Here is a 27458-nt window from a genome sequence, read left to right as displayed (position 1 = left end):
TTTTTGGGACATTTTGAGAAACATAATTTTACAAGATGTTACAAAAAGTACACCAAACGAACCTAGACAACCGACCAATCAGATGCGAGCTCTCCGTGTGACAGTTGTTCCCGCGCATGCGCAGTCCTCTTTTCTCTCTGGCATCCACAACAACACACCGAAGCGGGCCAGTCAGTCTCGCCCCTCCGCTCACAGCAGCATCGTCCCCGGTCCGGTGGCAGAGAGAGGATGGTTCAGCGGAACAGCAGCCGGGGATGCGAATGACAGTGAGAAGACAATGGCCCTCGATATACGCAGGTTCCCCAATGTGCAACTGGTGATCAAGTGAAACGACTGTGTGAGTAAATGAGATGTGATGTTGTGGTGCTGGACGTAGTTGAGGCTAACGCTAACGTGAGAGAAAGCTAGCTTCGGTAACGGCTGGAAGGTACGCTGCTTTCGGGGTGTTAACGTCTTCCCACTGCGCCTTCACAGCTGTGGGGACACGTTGACACCCTAAGGTAACGCTGTTTTATCGGCAGAATATGGGACACCCTAACACTCGCTTTCCTCTTTCGGTAATGACATTCCCAGTCAGTGTGTTGAACAAAGGAGCTTTAACCGAGGGGCCGCATGGACAGAAACATGCAAAGAGAAGTGTGTTTGTTTTGTGCTCCATTTCATGCTGACACACTTCTTCAGGGATAACCACACGAGGTCTGACCTGGATATGTAGCTGATTGACGGTGACCTAGCTAATTTTGGTGAATGCAAAAGTAAGAATTGAGGAAACTCATTGTGCAGGTGTGACTTTACCTCCCCTTATAAGTTTGATGTCTCTAATGACAACCTGTTTTTGTCAGTTTATACTGAGGCATGATCCACCCTTATTTTTGCCTGAGGTGTCTGTTTTGATGTCTATCAGGTGGCAGCTAGTTGTGATAACAGTAAAGGCAACAGAGAGTGGGTGGATTTTATTTCAAAGGAATATGATGTTGATACTCACAAAGTAGTTACTGTAGATTTGATTGTTAAGGTGTTGGCAGATAGGCCTGACTTTTTAATAATGTACTTAGGTTATGTCTGCAGCTTATCAAAGTTGGACTCCTCTCAAAGACCTGATGCATATCAGTGTAATATTGATATGTATGTCAGACAGTAACCCTGGTAGGAATGCAATAAATAATTGTTTAGATTAGATCTGAAAGCAACAGTCATATAGTTGATTGTCAGAAAGTTACTCTCAAATTATTTGTTCTAAAAACTCAATCATAAAAGGAAAGATATGCTGCTTTTTTGTTTCACATTGAGATGAATGTCCAAGCTTTGGACTGCTGGCTGTTTCCAACATTTTTCACATATTTGGTCGAATAAACAACTGAGCCTTTGTTCAATAGCAATAATTCTGTATTGGAAATGATGAATACAAACAACGCTTATCCAACTAAATCTCTTTTGCTGATAAATCGATTAATTGTTTATAAAGTGTCAGATACACAACGTCCTAGCGCACAAGGGGACGTTTTTTTTAATGTTTTGTTTAAACATCAGTAGAAACTGTGGATCAATATATATATAAAGCTCTCCCCCTTGCGTGTATTTATAAAGAAGCTTAAAGACAATCTCACCAGGAAAATCCTCTTCAATTGCAATATTGCTTGTAAAACATTGTAAAGTAGCTTCTTGTCTTAATGTGTGTGTAGCTGGTTGGGTTTCAGAGGAAGCATTAATGCTATGACTGGAGTTCCCATCAGCAGGAATCATCAGACAAACATTTCCCGACAACATTCATGTGTTTGGGATTCTTGAGTTCATGAGTCATGAAGTCTCCATTATCACATTACCTAAAATGGGGAATACCGTATGGACTAGCAGCCTGTTCTTTGTATATCTGTAGCACAAGTGTAACTTAAAGTTGTTGCTTTCTAAATGATTTATATACCTTTCTATGTTTCTGGATGTATTTCCAGCTAATAATATTGCCCAGGCGACAAGAAGTGAAACACTTTCTCAGCCTCACTTAAACCAACCAAAGAGTGACGTGTGGGCTCAAAGAGCTTTGGGTATAGTAGATCATTGCGCTGTCACTGCCAAGCTCAAACTTGAAGTTCCCTGGAATTCCAAAGTTCCTCCATGTCCAGACTTCCTGTCCTTATTTAGTCTGAGACACAGAGAGACTGCCAGAGATACACAGAGGGGTGAAGTGAACTGGAAGTAAACCAGTGTGCACAAAACAGAGAGCCAAGCAGACATACTGACCTAATAACTATAGTAACCCCCCCCCCCACCACAAACATCCCTTTTATACACACACACACACACACACACACATCTAAACCGGTCTACTGCATGCATCGCAGGAGCAGCGCGTAAAAGATGTTGCCTTTAATTCGCCAGTGGTTGCAGCCTCTGCTCGGCCCGTTTGCCTCCGTCTGTCACCCCGTCTGTCACTGTGTGTTTTCCCTATCCGTCACTTCATAGAAATGGGAGGCAACGGAGGGGAGGCAGCCAGCCATGTTATTCAAATGTTCCATAGCCCGACGAGCCAGCGGCCAACTGTAGCCGGGGCTAAAAGAGGCTCTTTGTGGGGGCCAGACAGATGGCCATAGAATGAAGACTGTAATGATACCCTCAATGGCCCAATACACACACACACAGACTCCACTCATTACAGGATGTAACCGTGTGTCTGTTTGTGTGTTCAAGACAGAAAAAACGGTGTGTGTGTGAGAGAGAGAGAGAAAGAAACAAACCCATAGAGAGTTTGGTAATACCATGAACGAAATAAAGAAGAACTCACTTATAAAGACAGTGAATATGTGCGAGAAAGAGTGTGTTTTCGGTTGTTGCGTGAGGACATTTAGGAAGATGATGAAAAGATTGTGATAACTTGTGAATCGACAGGAGGTTTTATGAGCTGTTGCTCCCTGGGAGAGTGAAGCTGTAGCAGCCATAGCTATGATTCTTGTGATTCTTTGCTTTAGCGCCTGAGAGGCAAAGTAAAACTGGTTTTGGCAAAGTGTATTAGTTTTGCACGGTTTACCACACACTCTCATATCGCCAGTTGCAGACCGACAAGCGTGTAAACAACCTCCTAATGTATGTAAATTCTTCATAAAAGCAAGCTAACTGGCCTTGCAGTGGCCAGCTGTGATAATATTGACCGCTCCTTTCATCAACTGACTTACCAATCGATGGCTTGGATATCATTAACCTTCCCCTCTTGCCTGCCCTCTTTATAATGATCTCTGTCTCTCTAGCTTCTTCCTTCTGTTTCCCTCCTCTTTCCGGTGAGATAACATTCTCTCTGCAGTACATCAGCTGATCGATGAATGACTGATTGATTCAGCTGCTTTATCTCTCCCTCGCTTTCCACCTGTCTACCTACTTCTTCACTTTCTGTCTTGTTTTTCCAGCTTTGTCCTTCTTTCACAAGTACCTTTTCCTCCCGCTCATTTTCATTCTTTCCTCTACTCATGTGCTTCTTTCCACTCTCTTTTTCCTCTCATTAATCTAAGTGTTTCTTTTATTAACAGGGCAGGAAAACACAAAACCATGTTGCTCTAAGTTGTGACCTGCGGAGGAGGAAGGGGAGGCGCAGGCAGGCGGGCGTAAGGGCTTCTGCCACAGCTCCCTTTAGACGGCCTTTTGCAAGCTTGAAGCCATGGGCAACACGGCCACCAAGTTCAGGAAGGCCCTGGTGGGCGGCGACGAGGCCCTGGCCTGGCAGCTGTATGAGGGCAACCCTCAGTTCAGGGACGGCCTGGACCCCAACGCTTCGTACGGAGAGCAGTACCAGCACAACACGGCCCTGCACTACGTCTGCCGCCACGCCATGACACGCCTGCTCAGGTAAAAAATGGAGGTGTTGATTGAATTCAACAGTCATTTTAGTCACTGTGGCTTGTGATGTTTTTATACAGTTATCCAAACAGTCGGTTACAAACGAGGTTATGCAAGTGAGTCATAAGGGAATAACAATTAGGGGGATGTCAGCTTTAATAGATTTCACACTGGCAACGTTTTCATAATTATGTTTTTAGGGCAAGAAAGAAGACTTTTTGTACAGAAGTGACCAGTCAAATATATTGTGTATGCTTTGTAACTATGTTAATAATCATGTTGACAGGCACAGAAGAAGTGCATCAGCCATAAGAAACACTGGTTCAGATACAATTAAACCCAGACAGAGACACTGATTAACACAACCTGAATAGCACAGCCTAAAAAAAGTGCAATTACCTTAATAAGCAACAAAAAGCTGACTAATACATGTCTAAAAGTCTAAATAAAGATGCCTGAAAGTATTAAAACATTTGACAAACTTGGGATTTAGAGTTTGAAGGACTTTGCCATAAACGAATCAGAAGATTTGGACCTAAATGAAAATGCAATTGTGTTGTGCCTGTTTTTGTTTTGTTTCATTGCATATTTGTTTGTAGCAGGTGTACACAAAGAACCACACACCAGCACACCTTGTCCTGGATACTGTTTCCTTCGTATATTCTTACTATGAATCAGTCCAAATAGTTCATCCCATGTCTGACACGAGCCTCCCGTCCACGAGTAGACGTAAACTCACTTCTACGAGGGGATATGTCATATTGGCACAGTGATAAGAAAATAGTTCCTACAAGAAACTGCTTAAAACAAATCTGTGCATTTTTGGAGTTTTTAGAATGTATTTTTCCCTGTGCTTGAAATGCCACAAGACGATTGCCACCTGCTGTTGTTCCATTAATTTCTGGAAAAGACAGCCATTGCTTAGGCAGATACTTTTAAACACTAAGCAACTCACAACAAACCAGTCGAGATAAATAATGATTATGAGCACCACAGGTATGAAGAAAATAAAAAAGGATTAATTTTGGGATGAACTGTGCCTTTTTCAAAGAACCAATAATGGGGTGAAATTGGAGAAACATACAGAGAGTATAACACCAGCGTGTCTTTTAACCCCCCCGCTGGGATAATCAGGCTTCTGGCCATGACAACGACAGCTGATCCAGTGACTCAATAGCCATGCTCACCTCCTCCTCCTTGCACTCCTTTCTCTTGCCCGTTACTTCCATGATTACAGGGGGGTCAGAGGAAGCTGTTTGAAAAGGCCAGTCAATTATCTGTACATCTGCATGTGTGCACACGGGCATTTAGGTATTGTGTATCTTGTTTTTTATGTGTTTGTAAGGCGACCTTGAGAGCCTTGAAAGGCGCCTATATAAAATAAATGAATTATTATTATTTATTTGTGTTTTTTTGAGGGGGGGAAACTGTGGCTCCAAAACTGCTTAATGTGTCCGACTCTATGAATACATCACAGTGAATCAATTGGTGTGCTATTTGTGTCCTTTCCTATTAACCTATAATGGGCCAGAGAGGCGTGCTGAACGCAGCGCTCTGCTCATGATAAGAATGAGAGGAAATGCTTCTTTGTTCCAACAGCTTGAATAGACCGAGGTTAGAAGATAGACTATCGAGAAATCTCAGACAAAATAGAGACTCGGAGAGGATGGTGGGCTGGTGGTGTGTTTTTTAGATTATTTTAACAATATCTGTTCTACCTATATTCACCGTCTTCTAGTTGTTTCCGAATGGATGTATTCCCACTAGATGTGCAAACTGGGAAATCACAATTAGAGCTATTACTAGAAAAAAAAGGGTGTAGTTCAGGAAATGTCACCCTTCCTCCACAGCGACTGAGAACACCGTCTGAGAAATATGTAAATAACAACAGTGACTTAATTGGGTACAATTGATTTCCTGTTGTTTGCAGAAAGCCGAGACATAAACCATAGGCATTTGTCAGCATCTAGCACCTTTCGTTTGTGTGCTAATTTGGTTCCTTTTTAGTCACATTCTGCAAAAAAAATCTGTATTTCAGTCTCAATTGTAATATTTATCACTTCCCTTAGGTTTCCTGCCCTCGTCAAGTTACCGTACACAGTGAACGGCTTTAGTGACAAATGCAGCTCAACCTGTGATCCTCGAGCCTGCTGTTTTTAGTAGACTGATATTAAGGCCATCCATCGTGACCATGAGGCTTTATGTGTTTGTGTAGCGTGGGGGGCATTGGGTTGTAGTTGAGGGGAATAATTAGTGATTATTGCTCTGTGCGTGAATCGGCAGTGCACTGTCATTAGGGGGAGGCTTCAGGGAGCTCATGGCTGACAGGATAAGAAGGTCAGAAGTGGAAGAGCAGGCTGGAAGGTTTCACAATAAGGAAACATTGAAACGCTTATTCAATAGTGGGAGCAGAGAGGGAGAGGTTTCACAACAAATCATGTATTAAAGTATTAGAAATCATATGACATCCTTTACTAATTGAACTATCATTAGTGACAAGGTCTTGTCAAATGTTTTTGTTATAACTGATACAAATATGCAGGGTTTCTTCTACAGGTTAACATGCAGCTGTATAAAATATAGGAATGTGTGTGTGTGTGTGTCCCTTAAAGCTGCAGCTTAGCTGTGTGGAGAGGGAGATGCTATGTGTTCCCCTAAGTGTTCTGTGCTGCTTAGCCCCGATATATTTGATTCCCTGTCTTATGTCATATAATTTGTGGAACCAAATAAAGTATTTGTGTGTGTGTGTGTGTGTTATAACCATTATCTCAGAGATGTTAAACAGGAATAGTCGATATTCTGCCACCTTTCTTCTCCTTCCTCTCTTTACTGCTCATCTCACAATCCATCTCCCTTCCAAACATCATCTTCATGTCTCCATTCACCCCTCCATCTACTCCTTCCTCCACTTCTGCCTCTCTCTTAAGTGTGCTTCTCGTTAGAGCTGAACTCAAACATCACAACAGTTAGACACTCTGGGCAAATGTACACATTACAAGTTAAACCTCCAACAGGAAGTAAATATGTTTTCCTGTCTAAGCAACCATGCTACTCCACATATTGATACATAGCGCGGCCTAAGGTGTATGTCATTCTCCGTTACGTTTTAAGGTATTTTAAACATACCAGATTATGTTCAAAATGTAGCACCTAAACAATCACTCATGTAAAGCAAAAGTCTATTTAAATATTTGAAAGGAAACAGCCCCGTAATGATATTTGTTGTTTTATCACATCAGTTGAGACCTACAGCTAGCTTAGCACATTAAAATCACAATCAATACATACAATAATAATAGGTAAAACAAACAGTGACAATATACAATGATTGCTGTAGGTAGAAAATTATTCTGTAAACTGTTTTACTATTGCATTTATATTAATAATTGAATTATGATGAGAAAGGTGTCGAGAGTCCGTAAATGTTTAAGACCTTAATTTTTTGCTTAAAAAGCTGTCCTCAATTTTGCCATCCCTTCTTTCTTGTTTGCATTGTATAGGTCTTTCCTGTTCAGTAAAGAGGGGAACCCCAACAAGTGTAACGTGCACAACGAGACGTGCCTCCACGTGCTTTGCCAAGGCCCGCAGATCCTGCTGCTGCCAGAGGGGGCGCTGTCGCCGCGACTGGCCCGACCACAGCGGGACGAGCAGCGCCGCGCCGACTGCCTGCAGGTACAGACAGTAGGCATGTGCATCTCCATCACTGAGGCCGATGCGATGCGCATCTCGATACGTTGCCAACGATTAATACATTAACGATACATTTGAAACACCAGGCGATACGATACGATTCACCCCTGTTGCGATACAGTTCGATTCAACAGTATGCGATACAGTTCGATACGATTTGATTCAACACGATGCAAAATAATGATACTTCAATATGGTATGACAGAGTATTTTTGTTTTGTTCCTCATATGCAGCAAATCATAAATTAACAAAAAAGTGCTTTACATATTTGGTTCTCTCTACTAGTACTGCGCATCCCATCATGCGGTTTCTTTTTTACCGTACAATTTTATAACACCTCACAGTTAAACAATTTAAGGATGCATTGCCTATGATTAACAATGTGCAAATAACAACTACCATAGTGCAATGCCCATACAGCTGCCAGCCTGATGTGCTTAACACTCCTTCATGGGCTAACTCACCAGTGAGCAGAAAGCAGTGGTTTCTATATGAACGATAAAGAATACAAAGAACCTTTCACAAACAGGTTTAACTGCTTACAGGAAGGAAGACATTTAAACTATTATTGGCAGTCACAGGCTGCTGTAAACTAAACACCACTCTCTCTGACAGAACACCTCACTGAGTGATTTAACTCTATGTCTAACTTTCAGGTTTCTCTTTTCAGCCGCAGACCCCATGTCGACTCTTTATGTGCGTTGCTAAGTTCCTCGTACTAGCCTACTTGTGTACTTTAAAGCGGCTCGGCATCGTTTACAATTTGTGAGCGATTTTTCAAATTGACCGTCTTTCTTGAAAAATCCGAAGTGTTGCCAAACGTTTGATTTGTAGGTATTTTTCGGGGCGCTGTGTTTCTCTTTCTCCTCGACCTCCATGTGTGTTGATAACTGAGACTCTCTGCCTCCGTAGTGCGAAGCAAAGATCAGAGATCGTCTCTGCGGAGTGCTGACAGGATGAGGGGATATTATATGAATGAATCGTTTTTTACCGATGCAAAGATGCTACAATCGATGCATCGCGCAAGTTCAACCCAAACTGTAGCCGATGTGCACTCTTTCAACCGGTGCACTCGCATCTTGAACGTTTAGGCCGGTGCACCGATGCGAATCGGTGAATCTTAACATCCCTAACAGACAGGCAACTTAGATGTTGAAGTGGAAAAAAAGTATCATCCAAATGTTGTGTCTCTGAATTTCTGGGTTCCCCCGTTGGCAGATGGTCCTGAGCTGGACAGGCGCAAGGCTCGAGGGAGGCCAGTACGAGAAGGCCAAAGTCAACGCCAGCGATAATCACCACAGCACATGTTTGCACTACGCCGCCGCGGCAGGCATGAAGAGCTGTGTGGAGGTGAGAGAGAGTGTGTGGACCTCCATCCTGGAGCTAGCATGAGGAGGAGCTTTGTTTTCTGTTCGGCAAATCTCTTCTAAGTGCTGTGTGATTGGATTTGATTTTACAGTCAACAGAGTGTCTAGGCAGCCATATGCCAGTTCTTGCTACAGGAACATCTGCTCTGTGTTTCGTCACTGTCAGATCTGAGCTCTGCTTCCTCCCGTTTCTCAAGATTCTACAGCTTTTGTATCAAGAAAAAATCCAAACCTGAATTGAAAGAAAATGAACTCTGATATGGGCGGCCTACGGAACTGTAACCTAGATATTATCCTTTTAAGATAAAAAAGTTTGAACACATTCTCTCTTCTTTTCGTCTTTTGTTCACTCGGTCATAAGCCTCAAACTTTCTCCATTTGACTTAACTTCAATTTAGCTTTTGTTTTATTTCCCCTTCTGCTTTCATTTGTCACTGTCTACTCACCTTTCTCTCTTTTTCTTTTTCTGCCATCGCAACTTTCTCTCCCACCCCCTTCCTCCTTTGTTCGATTGCCTCTCGCCCTCTTTGTTCTCTTTTGTTGCAATTTCTTGTTCCTCTCCGTTATAAATGTTTCTCCCTTTTCTCCCATTCCTTTTGTTCTCCCCCCTCTTCCCTCCCTGTAGCTCTTAATCCAGAGCGAGGCAGACCTTTTTGTGGAGGATGAGGACAAGTTGACGCCGTGTGACCACGCGGAGCGGCATCACCACACCGAGCTGGCCCTCAGCCTGGAGTCGCAGATGGTTTTCTCCTCCTCTTCAGCTCAGCCGTCAAACACAGACGGTGAAACCAACCTGCTGCAATTCAAGGAGGTGAGACAAGATCTGGGGGTTTCCTGATGGCAAGACTTTTAAAAATAGATATGATATTGATATTCCTTTTTAAGGATGTGTATCTTCTTCAACTAAGTGTTTTTTCACAGTTGCGACATCAGTCTATGTTCCTGTATGATTGAGCATGTATGATTATTGTTATGTTTTTCAATTTGAGTTTTACAGAAGGCATTATGATACAGACACTAGACATGTGATATAGACGAATAAATATTACATGTTCAGTGTAGTAGCACCAGTAAACACACACACACACACTCCTCACTTCTTGTTCCTCGGGATGTGAGTGTAATGGAGGGCACCAGCCAAGCCTGCCAGCTGCCAGCTGATAGCAGTTTGATCTTCCTTCCTGCAGCCAAATCTATGCTAATACTTAATCTGTTTTTCTCCCCACCACCAAAAACCTTGTGCTTCCCCATATCCCTGTCCTTTTCATTTCCTTCTCATTATATTTTTTATACTTCTTTGAACACATCTCAATCTCATACTTTTCACCTTTTTCTTTCTGTCTCGTCCCCATCTTCCGTTTCTTCACTTTGCTTTCTCTCCTTTCTATCATTCTTCTGTCTTCTTCCATTTCTCTTTGCATCTCCCTTTCATTTCAGCCGTATGAGGGACTGAAGCTGCAGGACCTGCGCAGGCTGAAGGACATGCTGATCGTAGAGACGGCAGACATGCTTCAAGCCCCGCTCTTCACTGCTGAGGCCCTGCTCCGTGCACATGGTGTGTGGAAGTTGACATTCATGAGACCTTCACAAACCCTCTCAGCTCTCGTTGTCATTGCACTATTTAAAGAGAATAACATCCACATTCCCTGCCGCTCAATGTGTGTTCAACCTCTCTCTCAGACTGGGACAGAGAGAAGCTTCTGGAGGCCTGGATGTCTGACGCTGAGGGCTGCTGCCAGCGCTCAGGTGTGACCATGCCCACCCCCCCACCCAGCGGGTACAACGCCTGGGACACCCTACCCTCGCCTCGCACCCCCAGGACCCCGCGCTCCCCCCTCACACTCACCCTCACCTCCCCGACCGACAGCTGCCTCTCACCGGGAGAGGAGGGCCTGGCTTCGGTGAGACACACAGTGATGAAATAAATCATATTTTGTTGTTGGAATAATAAGTGTAACCCCTGAAAGCCCAAAATAAGCTGTGGACGGACCACCCTGTCATTAACGTTTTTAAAACTAGGTCAAAACTTGGTGCAGTATTTGGATGATATTTAAGTGAATTAATTGGTATTTTTTACATTTTGATGAACAAACTTAAAGAAGACTCCAATTAAAGAAAATGTATCCAAATGTTGTTTTTGCTGTCAATTATAGTTCTTATAAAGAAAGAAAATCAGAATCAGCATGTCAGACTTAAATCCAATCCAAACAAAGGAGGGATTTAATGCAGGTGTGTTGTATTGCTTTTAATGGTTACAAAGACAACACAGCAAAGTATTAAAGTTAATAGAATATACATAGTCGTTTTTTAAGCTATCATTGTGATATCATGAAGGGTCAGACAACATTTGAATATGGTGTGTTTATCTTCTCTCCCTGCAGTGTGGAATCTGCCTCTGCTCCATCTCTGTGTTTGAGGATCCAGTGGACATGTCCTGTGGACACGAGTTCTGCAGAGCATGCTGGGAAGGGTAGGGACCTGTGTTTGTGTGTAAATGTTCCTGCGTTCTGCAATGTTTTTGACGATTAGTTTGAACTAATTTTCCTGTTTGTGTGCTTATCAGGTTCCTCAACGTGAAGATTCAGGAGGGCGACGCTCACAATATCTTCTGCCCGGCATATGAGTGCTACCAGTTGGTGCCGGTGCATGTGATAGAGAGTGTGGTTTCCAGAGAGATGGACCAGAGATATCTACAGTTTGACATCAAGGTAAAAGAAAAACCCTCATACAGATATTGAAGTTCATGCTTTGTTCAGGCTCTCCACAGCTGAAGGGATGTTTCTCCAACACTGTAACATTTGGTGTATGTTTTTGTCCCTTAATATTTAGTTTGTTTATGCCTGTTTGGGCATTTCCCAATCACTTCTGCTCTGTGCTTTCCCTCCTGTCGGTCTTGTGTTCTGCCTCCTCATCCTTTCTCTAATCTCTCTCCCCTCTCCTCTGTCCCTGTTGCAGGCATTTGTGGATAACAATCCTGCCATCCGATGGTGTCCTGCGGCTCGTTGTGAGCGGGCGGTGCGTCTCACCCGACCGGGCCCCGGGGACAGCGACCCTCACAGTTTCCCCCTGCTGCCCTCCCCAGCTGTGGATTGTGGCAAGGGTCACCTCTTCTGCTGGTCAGTGTTCATTTCGTAACCTGAACTATGACTATTTATGTCATCAACAACCTTTTTATCTCATGATTGAGACAAGACGACAACTACAGCGCAAGCACACAATGATCACAGTCAGGAGGGTTAGAGTTACTCGTGTTTAGTTAAAGTTGTCATGGCTAGGGGAAAATAAACCAGGTTAAACCAAAAATAAGTTCAATACCTAGGTTCTATATCATCTGATGACTAAAATAGACATCAAAAGAGAATAAGATACAGTACACTATGATTTAAGATATGATACTGAGTTAACTATTAGTCATTATTTGTTATATTTAATATTTATTCTGTATTTTTGTGCCAATGTTTAAGCCCCTGTCACACTGTCCCGAAATTGACACCAGATGGACACGCGATAAAGGAAATGTTCAAATTCGGCTGTGATCGTAACAACATCGGGCCATTCGTGAGGGCATCTTAAGCAATCGTATGACCACCGGTGGAGTTTCTCAGGCTCCGGCAGCAACTCGTGTGTCCATTTTGCCCTTCGTAAAGGCACTCGTGAGGGCAATTGTGTCATCTTCGTGTGATCATCGGTGCCATCGGGCATTTTTCGCCTCACAAAGACTATACGAAGGAAACAAGAAGCTGCCCGATTGTCTTAGGAAAGCAACACGGCTACGTGAAGCCCTCGCAATGCCGTCGTGTAGCCATCCTATTATAGTACGATGACATCGAGATTGCATTTATTGCACAACAAAATCATGTAAACATATAATGTAAATAACCCAATTTGTGTTCTGTGAAACTGAAAAGGATATTACATTATTTTTGTTACTTTCGTTGCAGTTGTATGTCTTAAATGTAATTTAGGTTAACTTTAGGCGTGGTTAACTTTAGGCGAGTTTACGCTGTTGACAGGAAGTTGTTGTTGCTATGGAAACAACATGCCGGAGATAAGTAATATCTTCTAATCTACATAAAGACGGAGAAAGTAAATAATAAAGTGTATGTTTAAATGTTAGCACCCTCCGAAGAGACACAAGCTCTTACGTTGAGTCTGGATACATTCTAAATCATCAGTAAAGTCTAAGAGCATATTTTCGTGTGTGGTTCGGGGACCATCGTGTGGCCTTCTGTGTGCATCGTACTTGCTTCGGCTGTTGCTTGGCTGTTGACCAAGTTCGGGGCCATCTTTCACAATTCCATATTCGTGTGTCCATCTGGTGTCAATTTCGGGACAGTGTGACGCGGGCTTAACCATTTACTAAAACTTAAAATGCTTCAACTTTCCTTTGACTATCATACCCAGACATAAGTCAAATACAACTTATTTTAAAGGAGAACATGAGGTAGACTGTGCTAAATACTAACAATGACACAGACTAAATAAAGAAAATTAGCTCACAAAAATAACACTACTGCTTGTACACTTCATGATTCATTGTCTGTGTATTCATACTTGCACACTCAACACAGCTGTAAGAAGAGGCTACTGTGCTGACCTAAAATCCTGTGCAGCCACATTATTAAAAACCTCTTCAGTGCCTTCTTTGTCTTCTCTCTTCTCATTATGCTTCTTTTTCTATGAATTATTGACCAGTTGTCATGCGGTTTAAGTCTCAAATCTTATTTTACTGTACCTAATTCTCTTTTTATTGCCCTCCCTCCCTGCAGGGAATGTCTTGGTGAGGCCCATGAGCCATGTGACTGTCAGATGTGGAGGAACTGGCTCCAGAAGGTCACAGAGATGAGGCCTGAGGAGTGTAAGTCTGTTCCTGCTTTGTGTGTTGTTTTACTGTGTTGTGTTACCCGGGATCGTTTTAGCTACCCCTCCGTGCACTGGCACAACAACAAGGCAGTTAACAGCATGTGTCTAATATCGTTTTAAAACACAGTGGCAGGTGTTCAGGTCATTGATATTTGTTTGTGTTGGAGGGTGTATCTGAGGACAGGTGCTGGTCAATTGTTGCTAATGAGTGTGTGCGTTTGTGTATGTGTGTGTTTGTCTGTGTGCTTGTGTGCATTTTCCACAGTGGCAGGTGTGAGTGAGGCTTTTGAAGATGCTGCTAACTGCCTGTGGCTGTTGACCAACTCAAAACCTTGTGCCAACTGCAAGTCTCCCATTCAGAAGAATGAGGGCTGCAACCATATGCAGTGTGCCAAGGTATACACATGTCTGTCAGCTGTGTGTCATCATGTGTACAGAGACTGAGGTCGATCCACAAACTATTAATCATTATAGGTTTTATTTAAACTTGAATTCTGTAATGTGGTCCGTTTGTAACTCTGCTCCCCCTCTCTGCAGTGTAAGTATGACTTCTGCTGGATATGTCTGGAGGAGTGGAAGAAGCACAGCTCGTCGACCGGAGGCTATTATCGCTGCACCCGCTATGAGGTCATCCAGCAGATCGAGGAGCAGTCCAAGGAGATGACTGTGGAGGTATTAGCACACACACCCTCAATGACTGCCCATAACAGAGGGTTTGTACAAAAGTCTTGTTTTGAAAATGCTAGTAATGTGCTTGAATTTGAATATACACATAATTATGTAACCTTTAACATTTTAAATGAAACCATCCTGTTTTCATATTTGTTTGTTGTCTTTTTGCGTCTCACAAAGCCAGATAAGCATTTAATCATCTATGATCATCTGGTAAAATAAACAAAGTGACAATACACATTAATTGCTGCAGGTATAAAGAAACGCAGTAATCTTTGTTTTCTTCTAAATGTCATTTTTTTTAAAATGATGGTTAAGGTTTTTTGAGTCTGGAAATTGTTGAAATAGGTTTGATTTTTACTCTTGAAAAGCTGTACAAACCCTACCAAATATATTCACACAGACATGCTCTTACCTGCTCAAACTCCCACCTACAAGAACTACTCCATCAGCTGTCGGATGAATCATAGTATTGAAGCTCATGCTCTCGTGCCCTACAGCTTTTAATGAAGTCTCACACTAAGCCATTTGAGTGAAATGGAGCTGCTTTTTGTTACAGGCAGAAAAGAAGCACAAAAGTTTTCAGGAGCTGGATCGTTTCATGCACTATTATACTCGCTTCAAGAACCATGAACACAGTTATAAGGTAATATACTCTCCACACATAACACTTAATATAAAAAACACATCTCAATCTGATGATCATTAAATATTGGACATGTGGTCTCCCATCTGGTAGTTGGAGCAGAAACTACTAAAAACAGCTAAAGAGAAGATGGAGCAGCTGAGCAGAGCCTTCATCTGCCGTAAGCCTGTCTTCTATGTGTTTTCATTCATTATGTATAAAGCATTAATCCTATCTGCATTATAATAATGGCTCGTTCTGTTTAGGTGAAGGCACTCCTCCGGACACACGGTTCATTGAGGACGGTGTGTGTGAGCTGCTGAAGACACGGCGGGTCCTGAAGTGCTCTTACCCTTATGGCTTCTTCCTGCAGCCAGGCAGCACCCAGAAAGAGATATTTGAGCTCATGCAGGTCATCTAAAACACATCTGTGACATGAACAGGAATAACCACTTTAAAGCACCTCCAGTCAGCCCTGAAGACGGCTGTGTTATTTAGGAGAGGTTGGCTTAACTTGTTAGGTCACACACAGTACTTTTTAATGATTTTCTGGCAGTCTGACCATTGGGGTTTTGTATTTCTAATACACAGATTTGTATTTTGCCCTGTTGGTGATGGTAGGAGACCGTTCAAGGGGTCAACAAAATCATTATTATTCCCTAAAGGGAAATCCCCCTGTAGTTGTTTCGATTGTTATCTGCTTACTGTTTGTTTAATATTCTTCACACATTTGAAGTGATATCGCCAATGATTTGTTTCATAATAGTTGGCAAAATACTTGAATAGAAAATGATTAGTGGATAAATCTTTGCAGCTCAAGACATTTTGCACAAAGCATATTGGGCTCCTGTATAACATCCCTTTGTAAATGTCTTATCTTATTTGTCTGTGTTCTCAAAAGAAGAAATGTCATTTGCAACGTGATGTATTTTTATTGTACTTGAAATACTACCCACATTTTTTTCATAACTTGGTTCACCTGCAGTAGCTTTACGATTCTTCAGTCGTACAGACTTTTACGGTAGGAGTGATTGATATAAAGTACAGTACAGCAGAGCAGATCGTTGCAAATATCTGAATCACCAGTGGTCCAATCCCTCTATTTATCAAACACTTTTCAGGCTTTAAACTGAATGAAATATCCTGTGAGAAAAAGAATACTCAAAACATAGTCAGCTTATATCTCGTCACTTCAAATATCAGTGGCAGATCTCCGAGCCGGTGAAAGTTAACAAGTTGTTTCTTGTCAGACGGACCTGGAGATGGTTGTGGAGGATCTGGCTCAGAAGGTGAACCGGCCGTACCTGAGGACTCCCTGCCACAAGATCATCAGCGCGGCCCGTCTGGTGCAGCAGAAGAGGCAGGAGTTCCTGGCGTCAGTGGCCCGAGGCGTTGCTCCCAACGATTCTCCGGACCCTCCCCGCAGGAAGTAATGACAAACACACTCGCACACACCCAAACACTGAAATACAAAGTGTAAATATGTGAATTCAAACTGAACTTTAATACCTCCTTCATGTGTGTTTGTTTCAGTTACCCTGGAGGATCATGGGATTGGGAGTATCTCGGCTTTGCTTCACCTGAGGTAAAACTAAATCCAAATGCTGTGCAGCTTTTTTCCATTCATTCTGCATGATTACGGCTGCAGGGAACTCACTTTACTCATGTGTTGCTTATGTGTGTTAAGATGGGCAGTCGTCACTCTGTACTGGGAGCGGGAGATCAAAGAGAGAGGCAGTCACAGGTAAAGCACCTCACAGTACTAAATGCATGGGCTACAGGCTGTTCTCTGTGCTGAGGATTGTGAACCTTACAGTAAACAGACTTACTTTTAGAGTTGGTTTTGTGGTAACCCAGCTTGAATCCCTCTCTGCAGGATTACGCTGACATTCAGTACCGACGCAGACACCGACCGCGGCGCAGAGGAGACATGCTGAGTCTGCACAACCTGAGGAGCAGCAGCAACACGCCGGAGACGAGCCGGAGGAGCGACAGCACAGGTCTGCCCCGAAAAAATATGGTTGCACTTTATAGATAGCATAGATTTATTGATTTATTTTACGTACTGATTAAAACACATACATCACTTCACTGCAGTCAATATATACATTAAAATTCACAGAGGATGAAAACCCAATAAAGCCTGGAGGGGTCTTCCCATTGTGGTCCTCCAGTATAACACCAACACCACAAGATACAATAACAAGTGCAGACAATCCAATCAACATTAGCTGGCTGTCAACATGCTCTTATTATTTTGATCATAACAAGTATTACATCACATGGTACTATGTAAGTTTTCCTTTATGGCCATTTTACATTTTCTCTACGGCTTATTGGGTTTCGGGTTGTGGTCAGATTATTTCAGAGAAGTGTGTTTCAGTTCACAAAATGTCATTATGATGTTTCAAGGTACTTCTTGTAAACTACCAATAGTAAGAAATAACAATGCATTCATTATTTTGGCACCAAGTCTTTTACAATTAAGTGAAAGAGCAGCATCTTCATATAAATGACGTACAGTGCAGGGACTCTGGGTCATAATCCAGCTTCATCCTTCGCCTCCTTTTATACATTTTCACTTGTCAGCACGGTAGACAAATAGAAAATGGGATTTAAATGCTCCATAACTGGTCTTGTCGAAGCGTGCGGAGGCATTGATCACGTGATCACAAAGCAGTCCTTGTGTTAAAGCGAGTAGGCAGCAATGGATACTCCAGATGGTTAATATTACTGTTTCAAATTTGTATAAATGTTTTTATATCTGTTTGAATGCTGTGGTTTCAAACACTGACCTGCACATGGGTTTGTGGGTTTTCTAAAAGGACTACGTCAGGTATTGAAATGTGTTCATATATTTACATGAATCCATCCAACTTTATTTGTATAGCATCTTTCATACAGGTTAGTGCAGTTCAAAGTGCTTTACACGTGACAGACAAGCTGAAATAAGACAGATCAAGTTTGGCCTTTTAAAAAAAAATAAATAAAAAAAAAAATAGATATATAGAAAATTCTGAAACCAAAATATGAGAAATACAATTATTTTTTATATTTTATTATATTATATAATATTATTAAATGCAGTAAAACTAGTTAAAGTAGTACAATAACCTGACGTGAAATATAATCAAATTGTACGACAATAAATCATGATCAAAGTTTTATAATTTTCTATAAATAAACCATAATTCATCTTAATAATAAGGCCTGTCAGAATAGGTGCTAACAGTGATAAACATGTTCATATAACCATGAAATCCTTTTCTTACAGTTGAATCTAAATGTGATATTTTTTGTTCCAGAAGGTCCAGAGAGGAGTGAGGGCCGCCGGAGAGCGCTGGGCTCGCTGGATGAAGACGATCCGAACATCCTGCTCGCCATCCAGCTGTCCCTGCAGGAGTCCCGCAGAGAGAGAGGCCTGGAGGGGAGGGTGGAGCTGGGGAGGGTGGAGCTGGAGAGGAGGCCGGGTCCCGCAGGAGACTTGGGGGACATTTCTTTGCACTCCCTCAACACGGACGGTCCTCCAGGAGCCAGAGGCTTCCCCACGTCGCTCCTGGACCCCCCTCGACCCCCTAACAGGACAGACTCCACCTCCCAGCCTCCCGCGTCCAACTCCCTCCCCCTCCCGCCCCCACCTCCCTGCCTCAGTGCAGAGCTGCTGGAGCTGGGAGACAGCCTTATGAAACTGGGGAACATAACCACTCCGTATGACCTCGACACACACACTCAGGAGCAGCTGTGCTCTCTCCACACATACACCCACAGCGCTGCTCCCTACAGCGACCCTGCGTACAGCGACTGCAGCCACAGAGCGGAGCTGCCCGCTGCGTACCGGCTCGACCACATCACCATCTCAGACCCCGCCTACTGCCACACCAGTGCTCATTTATCCGAGGCTGAACGCGTGGCCTCCCGCTCACATGAACGCTCACATGAACGCTCACATGAACGCTCACATGAACGCGCCCAAAACCCCTCCCGTCCTAGCTCCTGTAGCCGGGAACACGCAGCCTTGTACGACAGCTCCCCAGCACCAGACAGCTCTTACGCCCCGGGCCCTGAACACAGCAGCTCTTACTCTCAGGAGCGTCCCACCACCTACGCTCTCGAACGCCCCAAATCAGACCCAGTGCCGCCCACCCTGTTGTGCCTCCCGTCTCCAGAGCTCGAGCCGGAGCTGATGCTCTCCCCGGTGATCCCTCCAGGGGGGGCGTTCACCCCCAGCGACCCGCAGAGTCTGGAGCCGCTGGACCCCACAGCCAGCGCCCAGCTGCTGGACAACATCATGGCCTGGTTCAACAACAACATCAACCCCCAGAACAACCCGCAGAGCCTCGCCCTCATCCCCTCCCCGCCCACCACAGAGACAGACTCCTCCCCCGACACACACACTGAGACTGAGTCAGAGGCCTCCAGGGACCCCGCCCCTGTCTGGCTGCCCCTGGAGGGCGGGCCAGTGGACGGGGCGGGGGGGAGTCCTCGTCTGGGTGCTGTGGGAGCGGAGGTCCCGACGACGTCGAGGCCCAGCACTCTGGAGCTCGACAGCAGAGCGACTGGAGAGGAGGGGGTGGACGCAGGGTGTGTGGCTGACCTGTCGCTGGACGAAGCGCACACACACCCGTGCTCACACTCCCAACGTGGAGACAGTCCCGCACACACGGCCCCGGACACAGAGAGAGACTTAGACCTCGTCCTTCAGTTAGAGGGGGAGCAGTCGCCTGAGGAGTGGGAGGAACAAGTGCACCTAGTGTGACAGAACAACGTGGAGAGAGAAGGTTAAGACAAAGAGAGGTGGAAGAAAGTCAAAGACTGCGGAAAACATGAGAAATAATGGCGATGCCTCAATGAAAGATGTTCTTAGGAGTGTTTACTGTGTGTATTATACTGTATCTAGAGAGGACACGAAACCCTGCGGACTTTCTTCAGTTACGATGATGTCATATGCAGTTTGATTTCACTTTTTTATTTTTAAAGTGCTTTTGTCTGCTCTCAAACAGACAAAATATTAGTGTTGAATTGCAAAGTACATCAATGGAAAGCTACTGATATCATAACACATAATGCATAATACACATGCACATGTTTTCTTCCTTTATTTATTCCCTGTAGTTTTCTTCTCCGTTTGTTCAGGGTGAAGTTTTGGTTCTGATCGTGCTGGAATCCAAACTTGCCTCATATTCTCACACCTTTTATTATTGTCACACCGACCCTACCACGAGCCTCCTGCAGCCAAATATGATGTAACCTTGGAGCTGGTTGAGCGTACTGTACAATCAGAGGGCCTGGTTCTGATGCTTGGACCTTCTTGCACACTGTGCCTGCTTTGTTAGGGAGCCAACACACTGCTGTTTGGTAGGCTGCAAGGAACCATGATACACTCTCCTCTGCTTTTTGTTTGGGAGTTGTTGAACCCCCTATTTTTCCTTCTCACTGCAACACCCAGTCTTTATCACAAATGACCTTTCATTCACAGTTCTGTGTTTAACACCTGCTTTGGCTCAGTTTTCAATGTGCATCATTAAAAATATATATTATAATGATTTTTTGCGTCAAAGTTGACGTGGAATACATTACGGACAATTACATTTTACAGCATCATCATATAAATATATTTTTCTAATTTAAAAAATAATTGATTGAACTAAGATGCTGTAATTTAAGTCTAGAGTCTGACACTACAGTGAGTCACATATTCAAACACCTTTTTATGTTGAAAAGTTAAATATATCAAGTCAGTAAAGACTAAAGAAATTCTTTGTCAACAGTCTTATGATGTTGATTAGTTCATTTAATCAACATCTGTAGACTTTTCCTTTTAGAGTTTTCCATAGATAATCATGCAAAAGCAACCCTTTTAAATGTTGTGTTTACCACAGATGCGTTTAAGAGTAATTCAGTGTTAAAAAAGCTTTTATAAAAATGACTAAACGACATTAAAAAGTGTAATTGAGAGGAGACGACTACACTTTGTTCATTGAGCCAAAGCAATCAGACAATATTGTTCATGGAAACACTCGTCTAGTTTGTTTTGATCATATCTATTCCACTGCTGATGACGAGTACAGTGTGCCGTTTAGAGATGGGAAATGGGTTGGGTTTTTACTGTCATTTATCCTCTTTTTTTGATTTCCTTATTCCTAATCAGAGATGATTTTTTTTTTCCAGTTAAGAACTGAGTCGTTGAGTCCGTGTGCCTTTTTTGTTCGAGTCGTATTTGTTTATTTGTTGGTATTTATTAGTGTCATTACTTTTGAAACATGCTAAACACACCACTGTGGCTGCTGCCGTACACTGAGATGCACATTCGTTTTATTTATCCTCAAACCTGAGATTTATTATATTTTACCTTATCCCCAGAGAAAAACTGCTGTGACACCAAGTCAAATTATTTCAGAGTTTCCCCTAGATTTAACAAATCCTTTGATCTCAACGTTGTTCAAATGTAGTTGGCCTTTGACTTTTCTTGAAAAGCCAAGTAGCACTCTGAGACCTGGGATGTCACTTTAAACTTCTATCTTAAAACGTTATTGCCCAACTGTAATGTTTACACGAGAACTAGACACTGCCTGTTGTGTTGAGATATGATCTGGTGCTCTTTGGACTGAAATGAAAATGGAGTGTTTTTAATCATACTTTCACGGCAGGACACGCTTATGTAAAGATATCCTGATTTTGTTGAAAACAGAGTGTGATATGCAATCAAAAATGCATAACTTATAATGGAGAGTTTGAGTTTTAAGCTTGTTTGAGGTCTGGAGTGCTCTATGACGTGACACAAAACCCTAAAATATCACCTTTTCCTCTCTAAACTGTGAAGGTGTTGACAGACATTTCATTATGTGAGGAGAGCTGGTGTCACCCAGAACATTTCAACATTGTTTCCCGAGGAATGGTTTAATCAACATTTATTTTAGGTTGCATTGTTGCACCAGGATACACATTGGAAAAGTCTGGGGTCTTTTAATTTGCACAGGCATGCTGTCGATGTGTTGCACTAATCCAGTGCAAGATGTGGAGGACTGATGAGGGTGGCTTTTATTATTATGATGATATTTTCCTTTTACATTTTCAAGGGGTGTCAAGGGAATGGTCCTGTGCCAGTTTGTACTCCATAAATAATGTTTATATTTTAAAGATTCCTCAATCAACCACTACAGAGTTTGAAAAAAAGAAATTGCACTTCATAGATTATACTTGATACATTCCCAGTCAGTCCATAAGAGAGGTTTGATGTGTGGCCAAAACTGTAAATGAAAGTGTCAGTGCAAAGTTTACTCTCAATAAAAACAACTGAAAGTGTCTCGCTCTATGTTTTTCTTTCTGTGATGGTGATTTCCAAAACCATCAACAAAAATCTGCGAAAGAGAGAATATTCTCATTAGATTATAAGTTTAACGTGTTATAGCTGTACGGCTGCCATCTGCAGTCGTTTTCTACTTGTAGTACCATGCGTGCCAAACATGATCAGAAACCTATTACAACAGTATGTTGATTGCAAAAAAGTCATCTAAAAAGTAACATTCATTGAGTATGTATCTCAAAACATCATGCCAGGGCTGCAGACCAAATTAAACAATATGTATTATAACTATATATATATATTAAACTACAACACTGACAAACCTGCTATACATTTATCAATATCTTTCCACAGCTCCTACTTAAAAACATCAAATGTAAATCTTATTTAGACCTACCTCTTCTCCATAGCGCATGGCACTTTGTAGATTGTTGCTTTAAATTGTCTATTATTTTTACTACATGGCTGTTATTATTTAATTATTTTAATTGTACCTTCTTATTTGTATTTTTACCTATTTTATGGTTTGAGCTGAGTGATGTTTTTGTTTTTCAGTCATTTATTTATTTCACCTACAGCACGTAGGTCTGGAGGTTTCAAAGCTCTTTTCAAATAAAGCTGTATTGTATAAAAGCATGTTTCAGGATTTAATTCACATAATGAGAAATTATTTCCAAGTGAAACTAGGATAAAGTTGACCTTGAAACACGTTTAAAAAACCCTCTTTATTCCATGGTTTTCATGATGTTCTCTCCTCCACCGTCACGCGGCGCTGTTGTTTTCTCTTGCAGTTTCCACCTTCGCTGTCGCTCTTGTCATGACGTCGTATCAGCGCGCCCGAAACGTAACGCATACAACAGCGGCGGCCTGTGTTTTCACTCGACTGCTGTAATTTTTACCTTTTGTGGAGGATTTGTCTCTACAGTCCATCACAATCATGAAACTCGTCAGGTAAGTGATCGTGAAAAATATCTGTTTATCTAATGCTGTGATGAGAGGCGATGAAAGCGAAGCGGAGCTGACGGATGGAGGAAGATGTTTAACTGAGATCAGGCGGGAAGAAGAAGAGAGCGGAATGAATGGAGGCTCTTTGATGTTCAATGACTGCTAGCTCTACAATAAACTCACTCAAAATACACACTCACAAGCGTAGTGTTTAACTAACTAGTAAAACGTGCATTTCAATGTGAAGTCCTGCAGGTATCATAGCAACAATATTTGCTAACTAACTTGATCAGACAGCGACATAAAGGTTAGCTTGTGTTAGCTCACAGGCCCGGACTGTATTTGTTAGCAAAGTTATTGTTTAATGCATTCAGTGATATTATTTTTGAAAGCATAGCCGAAGTCAACAATGCATTTAGTTTGTTAATGTTACTTATCTAATAAAAGGAGTGGATTTGCTATGTGAATCAAACCCTGCAGAGTACTTTTGTTTTGGTGCTGAATGCTACACAGCCAGTGGCTAACTTTGGCTAGTTACTGTAGCTAACTTCAGGCTAGTCTTTTGTTTTACACGATGTATAACGGTGAATTAACATAATTCTTAAACAAAAGATCAAGGGCAATGTTCAACTTAAAGATATGTGTTCACACTGTAATCTTGTTTTATTGCTACTCGCAGGTTTTTGATGAAACTCAGCCATGAGACGGTCACCATTGAACTGAAGAATGGCACCCAGGTCCATGGCACAATCACAGGTAGGATCTATCTGCTGCTTTATTACAATGTGTTGGCAAGCCTCCCTCACAGGGAACCTGCAGTCAATTGTGTTATTAACGTCATGACACACTTTAAGTCAAATGTTATCCATTGTTCTCCCACAGGTGACAATACATACACCATATACATATAAACATTACATTACATTGCATTTAGCTGACGCTTTTGTCCAAAGCGACTTACAATAAGTACATTCGACCAGGAAGACACAACCTTGAAGAAAACAGAATCATATAAGTACATCAGGTTTCATAGAGCCAAACATTTCAAGTGCTACTCAACTGGGTTTAGGTAATCCAGTCCTTTATTGGTATAAAAGTGCTTCGTTAATCGTTCTAACGCTCGAAGTGGAGTCGAAAGAGATGAGTTTTCAGTTTGCGCCGGAAGATGTGCAAGCTATCTGCTGTCCTGATGTCAATGGGGAGCTCATTCCACCATCTTGGAGCCAGGATAGCAAACCCACGTGTTTTCGTGTAAACCTGTACCCAATTAATTAGGATTACCTCAAATGAATGCACGGCAATCCAACAGTGCTTCTTTACATCGTACCTCCGTTGAAGCTTTATTTTTTAGTTGTTGTAACTGCTTTAAAAGGGCCTGATTGAACTTAAAACACCCCCCAACATGATCATTTGTATATCAACTACAGAAATGTGTAAGCTTGAATTCTTGAAAACAAACTTGAAAACATGTCTTAACAGTAAGTTAACAAAGAAAGTTAAATAAAAAATGGCCACGCTATAAAGGCATAACTATATAAAAACAACCTTTTTCAAATGCTCTCACAACCTGTGCAGTATGATCTAATTTCATTACTTCGCAAATGCATGTAGTCTTACTAAGTTGTACTTCTTGAAACGCATCTGCTTAAATGGTACGTTCTGTGATGTTTATCACGCCTTTACAAGTGTGAGACTGTTTTGATGGAAGTGTTTTAAAGATAGTTTTGCTGTTGATAAACAGGCACTCATTTACTTAAGTTGATTTAAGAATCTTCCCCAAGGTTTAATTCTTTGTTCACTGTGGAACCATGCACACTTTCCTCGAATTCAAGGTAGCACAGAGGGAATTATTAAGGAACAAATGGTTGTTTAAACTACTTAAAGCTGTTGGATTGTTATTACAATATATACTTCTACAGTTGTACTCTGATTATCACTTTATGGTTTCATGTAGTACTTTCCTCTCGGCTTTGTAAATAAGAATGGGAGTTGACTTGTCCATGTTAACTTCAAGGTTTGTTTTCTTTCTTTTGCCCCATTTTAGGTGTTGATGTGAGCATGAACACCCACCTGAAGGCAGTTAAGATGACCCTGAAAAACAGAGAGCCCACTCAGCTGGAGTCGCTGAGTATCCGTGGCAACAACATTCGCTACTTCATCCTTCCTGACAGCCTCCCACTGGACACCTTGCTGGTTGACATCGAGCCTAAAGTCAAGTCAAAGAAGAGAGAAGCCGGTGAGAAATGTGGAAACATTGAGGTGTTCAGACGACAGATGGAGCATTATGTGTGGCCTCATCTTGTATTCATATTGTTCCTGAGCATTGGGGGTGTTAAAGTAAAGGACATGTCCACAGTTGGATTTGCAAAGGACCAGCGTTTCTATACATTCAGACTTTTCTGTGGGTGTGTTTGAGCTTAAACCAGTTAGATTTTTTTGCAGGCGGACTAACTCAGCATTTGTCTTTCTATAAATAAGAAACAGCCTACATCAGCAACCTGTGTCAGTGTTAAATCCAACTTGTATAGCATTATAAATGAGCAAGATGTCAACATGATTGATAATAAACATGATGCCACTAGCCTAGTGGCATCATTTTAAAATGCCAGTCCTCTGTGACAAAATATCAAACCTGTTTTCCTGAAACTGTGTCTCAGGGCTTCTTACGTTAAAAAAACAAACAGAATGTGTCATACCCGCCTAACGGGAAGAAACTCAGCAAACTGACGATACGAACCATTTTTATCGAAACAAAACAGAACTCTCACAAGAGGCGTCTAAATGAGCCCTTAGCAAAAACGGGCTAATGCTACTTCTGGTCATAACTAGCAAAAACGATCTTTTATACTTCATATTATCTGCACAAACGACATATCGGCTGAGATTCCAGAGATTCCATTGGTATAAGTCTCATCATTGCACGGCCAGAACTCACTGAGCTAGCAGTCAGAACAGAGCAAGAAAACAAGAAACAAGACTTTTCTACAACCAACTCACAGGTTTATTATTGCTTTGAGAAAAAAAGATGATTCATTAACCCCTTTTAGAAGTGAAGACACAGTCATTTGTTCTGGGCATGTCATTTTCGAGCCTGAGACCTGAAAAACAGGCTTGGGGCTTAACAGGTTAAAATTGCAACAGACCAGCCCCACCCATCGTGAAATGTGACTGGGCGATTTCTCAACAGTTCTATTGAAATATTGATGTACAGGCCTTAATTACCCACAGCTGATCCCCTTTTATTTACGCTGACCTAAGCAATGAGTCTTCGTCATTATTCTTTGGCTAACATCAATTGAATTGTTAGTGAGTACTTATTTGGTTCTTAAGAAACTAGAATAATGAAATCCTAATCATTTGTTTGATGCAAAAATGCTCCATTTGTTATTGACTAAGTTTGTAGAGGTGGCATTTTCTCCCTAAACATAATCAAGACAGACGTGAATCTATTTTGAATTTGCTTGTTTAAGTTGTCTGGTACTCGGCTCTTCTCTGAAGTAGCATTACAATGAAATAGGATAGATATACATCGAACATGATTTTATTTTTTTAAACGTATCAACTTATTTGTGTTTTGGTCTCTCGCAAACTGTTCCCTCAGCTTCAGACCTAACATATTTTGCATACGAAATGGACTTGATATTCAGTTATATGATTCCTATACTGCTATCCTTACATGTTGGTGAATGTTTGACCCATGTGTTTGACCCTCCTGTGTGTTCTTCTCAGTGGCTGGACGTGGAGGAAGAGGCAGAGGAAGAGGCCGCGGCAGAGGAAGAGGAAGAGGCCGGGGCGGCCCGAGGAGATGATCACCTGGCTTTACGTCTGCTGTCCCCCACCCCTCTGTTTGTACAGGAATCTTTTTTTTTTCCAGAAGAAACATTTTGTGAATTTCCATGTGTTTTTTTGTTTTGTTTTTTGTTCCTTATTTTGTACATTAAAATCCTTGTGGAGGATAAACCTGACTCGGTGTGTCATTGCAGCGTTTGCAGCAGGGGTTATTTTGGTTTGTCATTCGATTGTTTACGAAAAATTATGTCTTCATTACACTGAATAAAGAACCATCCATCTTCTCCCGCTTATCCGTGGTCGGGTCGCGGGGGTAGCAGTTCCAGCAGAGAGCCCCAAACTTTCTTTTCCCTGGCGACATCAACCAGCTCTGACTGGGGG

At 42.2% G+C, this 27458-nt stretch overlaps 2 protein-coding genes across 3 annotated transcripts; both read left to right on the top strand.

Annotated features, from left to right (window-relative positions):
• The first annotated feature begins 150 nt into the window (after positions 1-150).
• LOC117562964 (ankyrin repeat and IBR domain-containing protein 1-like) lies at positions 151-22342 on the top strand. Of its 2 annotated transcripts, none has more exons than XM_034241044.1 (21): positions 151-337; positions 3516-3831; positions 7323-7494; positions 8732-8863; positions 9506-9691; positions 10318-10435; positions 10561-10781; positions 11262-11350; positions 11444-11588; positions 11836-11996; positions 13650-13738; positions 14015-14139; positions 14281-14415; positions 14975-15061; positions 15155-15221; positions 15307-15452; positions 16291-16469; positions 16574-16625; positions 16728-16784; positions 16917-17040; positions 18346-22342. In XM_034241044.1, the coding sequence occupies exons 2-21, from the start codon at positions 3644-3646 to the stop codon at positions 19794-19796; spliced, it is 3924 nt and encodes a 1307-aa protein (XP_034096935.1). In that variant the 5' UTR covers positions 151-337; positions 3516-3643; the 3' UTR covers positions 19797-22342. The 2 variants fall into 2 exon arrangements, with proteins under 2 accessions (XP_034096935.1, XP_034096933.1); XM_034241042.1 differs by having other exon boundaries at positions 14009-14139.
• An 804-nt stretch (positions 22343-23146) lies between these two features.
• On the top strand, positions 23147-27248 carry snrpd1 (small nuclear ribonucleoprotein D1 polypeptide). The gene is made up of 4 exons (XM_034240735.1): positions 23147-23294; positions 23968-24044; positions 25333-25524; positions 27018-27248. The coding sequence occupies exons 1-4, from the start codon at positions 23281-23283 to the stop codon at positions 27095-27097; spliced, it is 363 nt and encodes a 120-aa protein (XP_034096626.1). The 5' UTR covers positions 23147-23280; the 3' UTR covers positions 27098-27248.
• The last annotated feature ends 210 nt before the right edge of the window (positions 27249-27458 follow it).

Source organism: Gymnodraco acuticeps, unplaced genomic scaffold (assembly GCF_902827175.1).
Source record: "Gymnodraco acuticeps unplaced genomic scaffold, fGymAcu1.1, whole genome shotgun sequence".
NCBI classification, from domain to species: domain Eukaryota; kingdom Metazoa; phylum Chordata; class Actinopteri; order Perciformes; family Bathydraconidae; genus Gymnodraco; species Gymnodraco acuticeps.
Note: the sequence above shows the minus strand (reverse complement) of the source record. Positions and strands in the feature narration are given on the sequence as shown.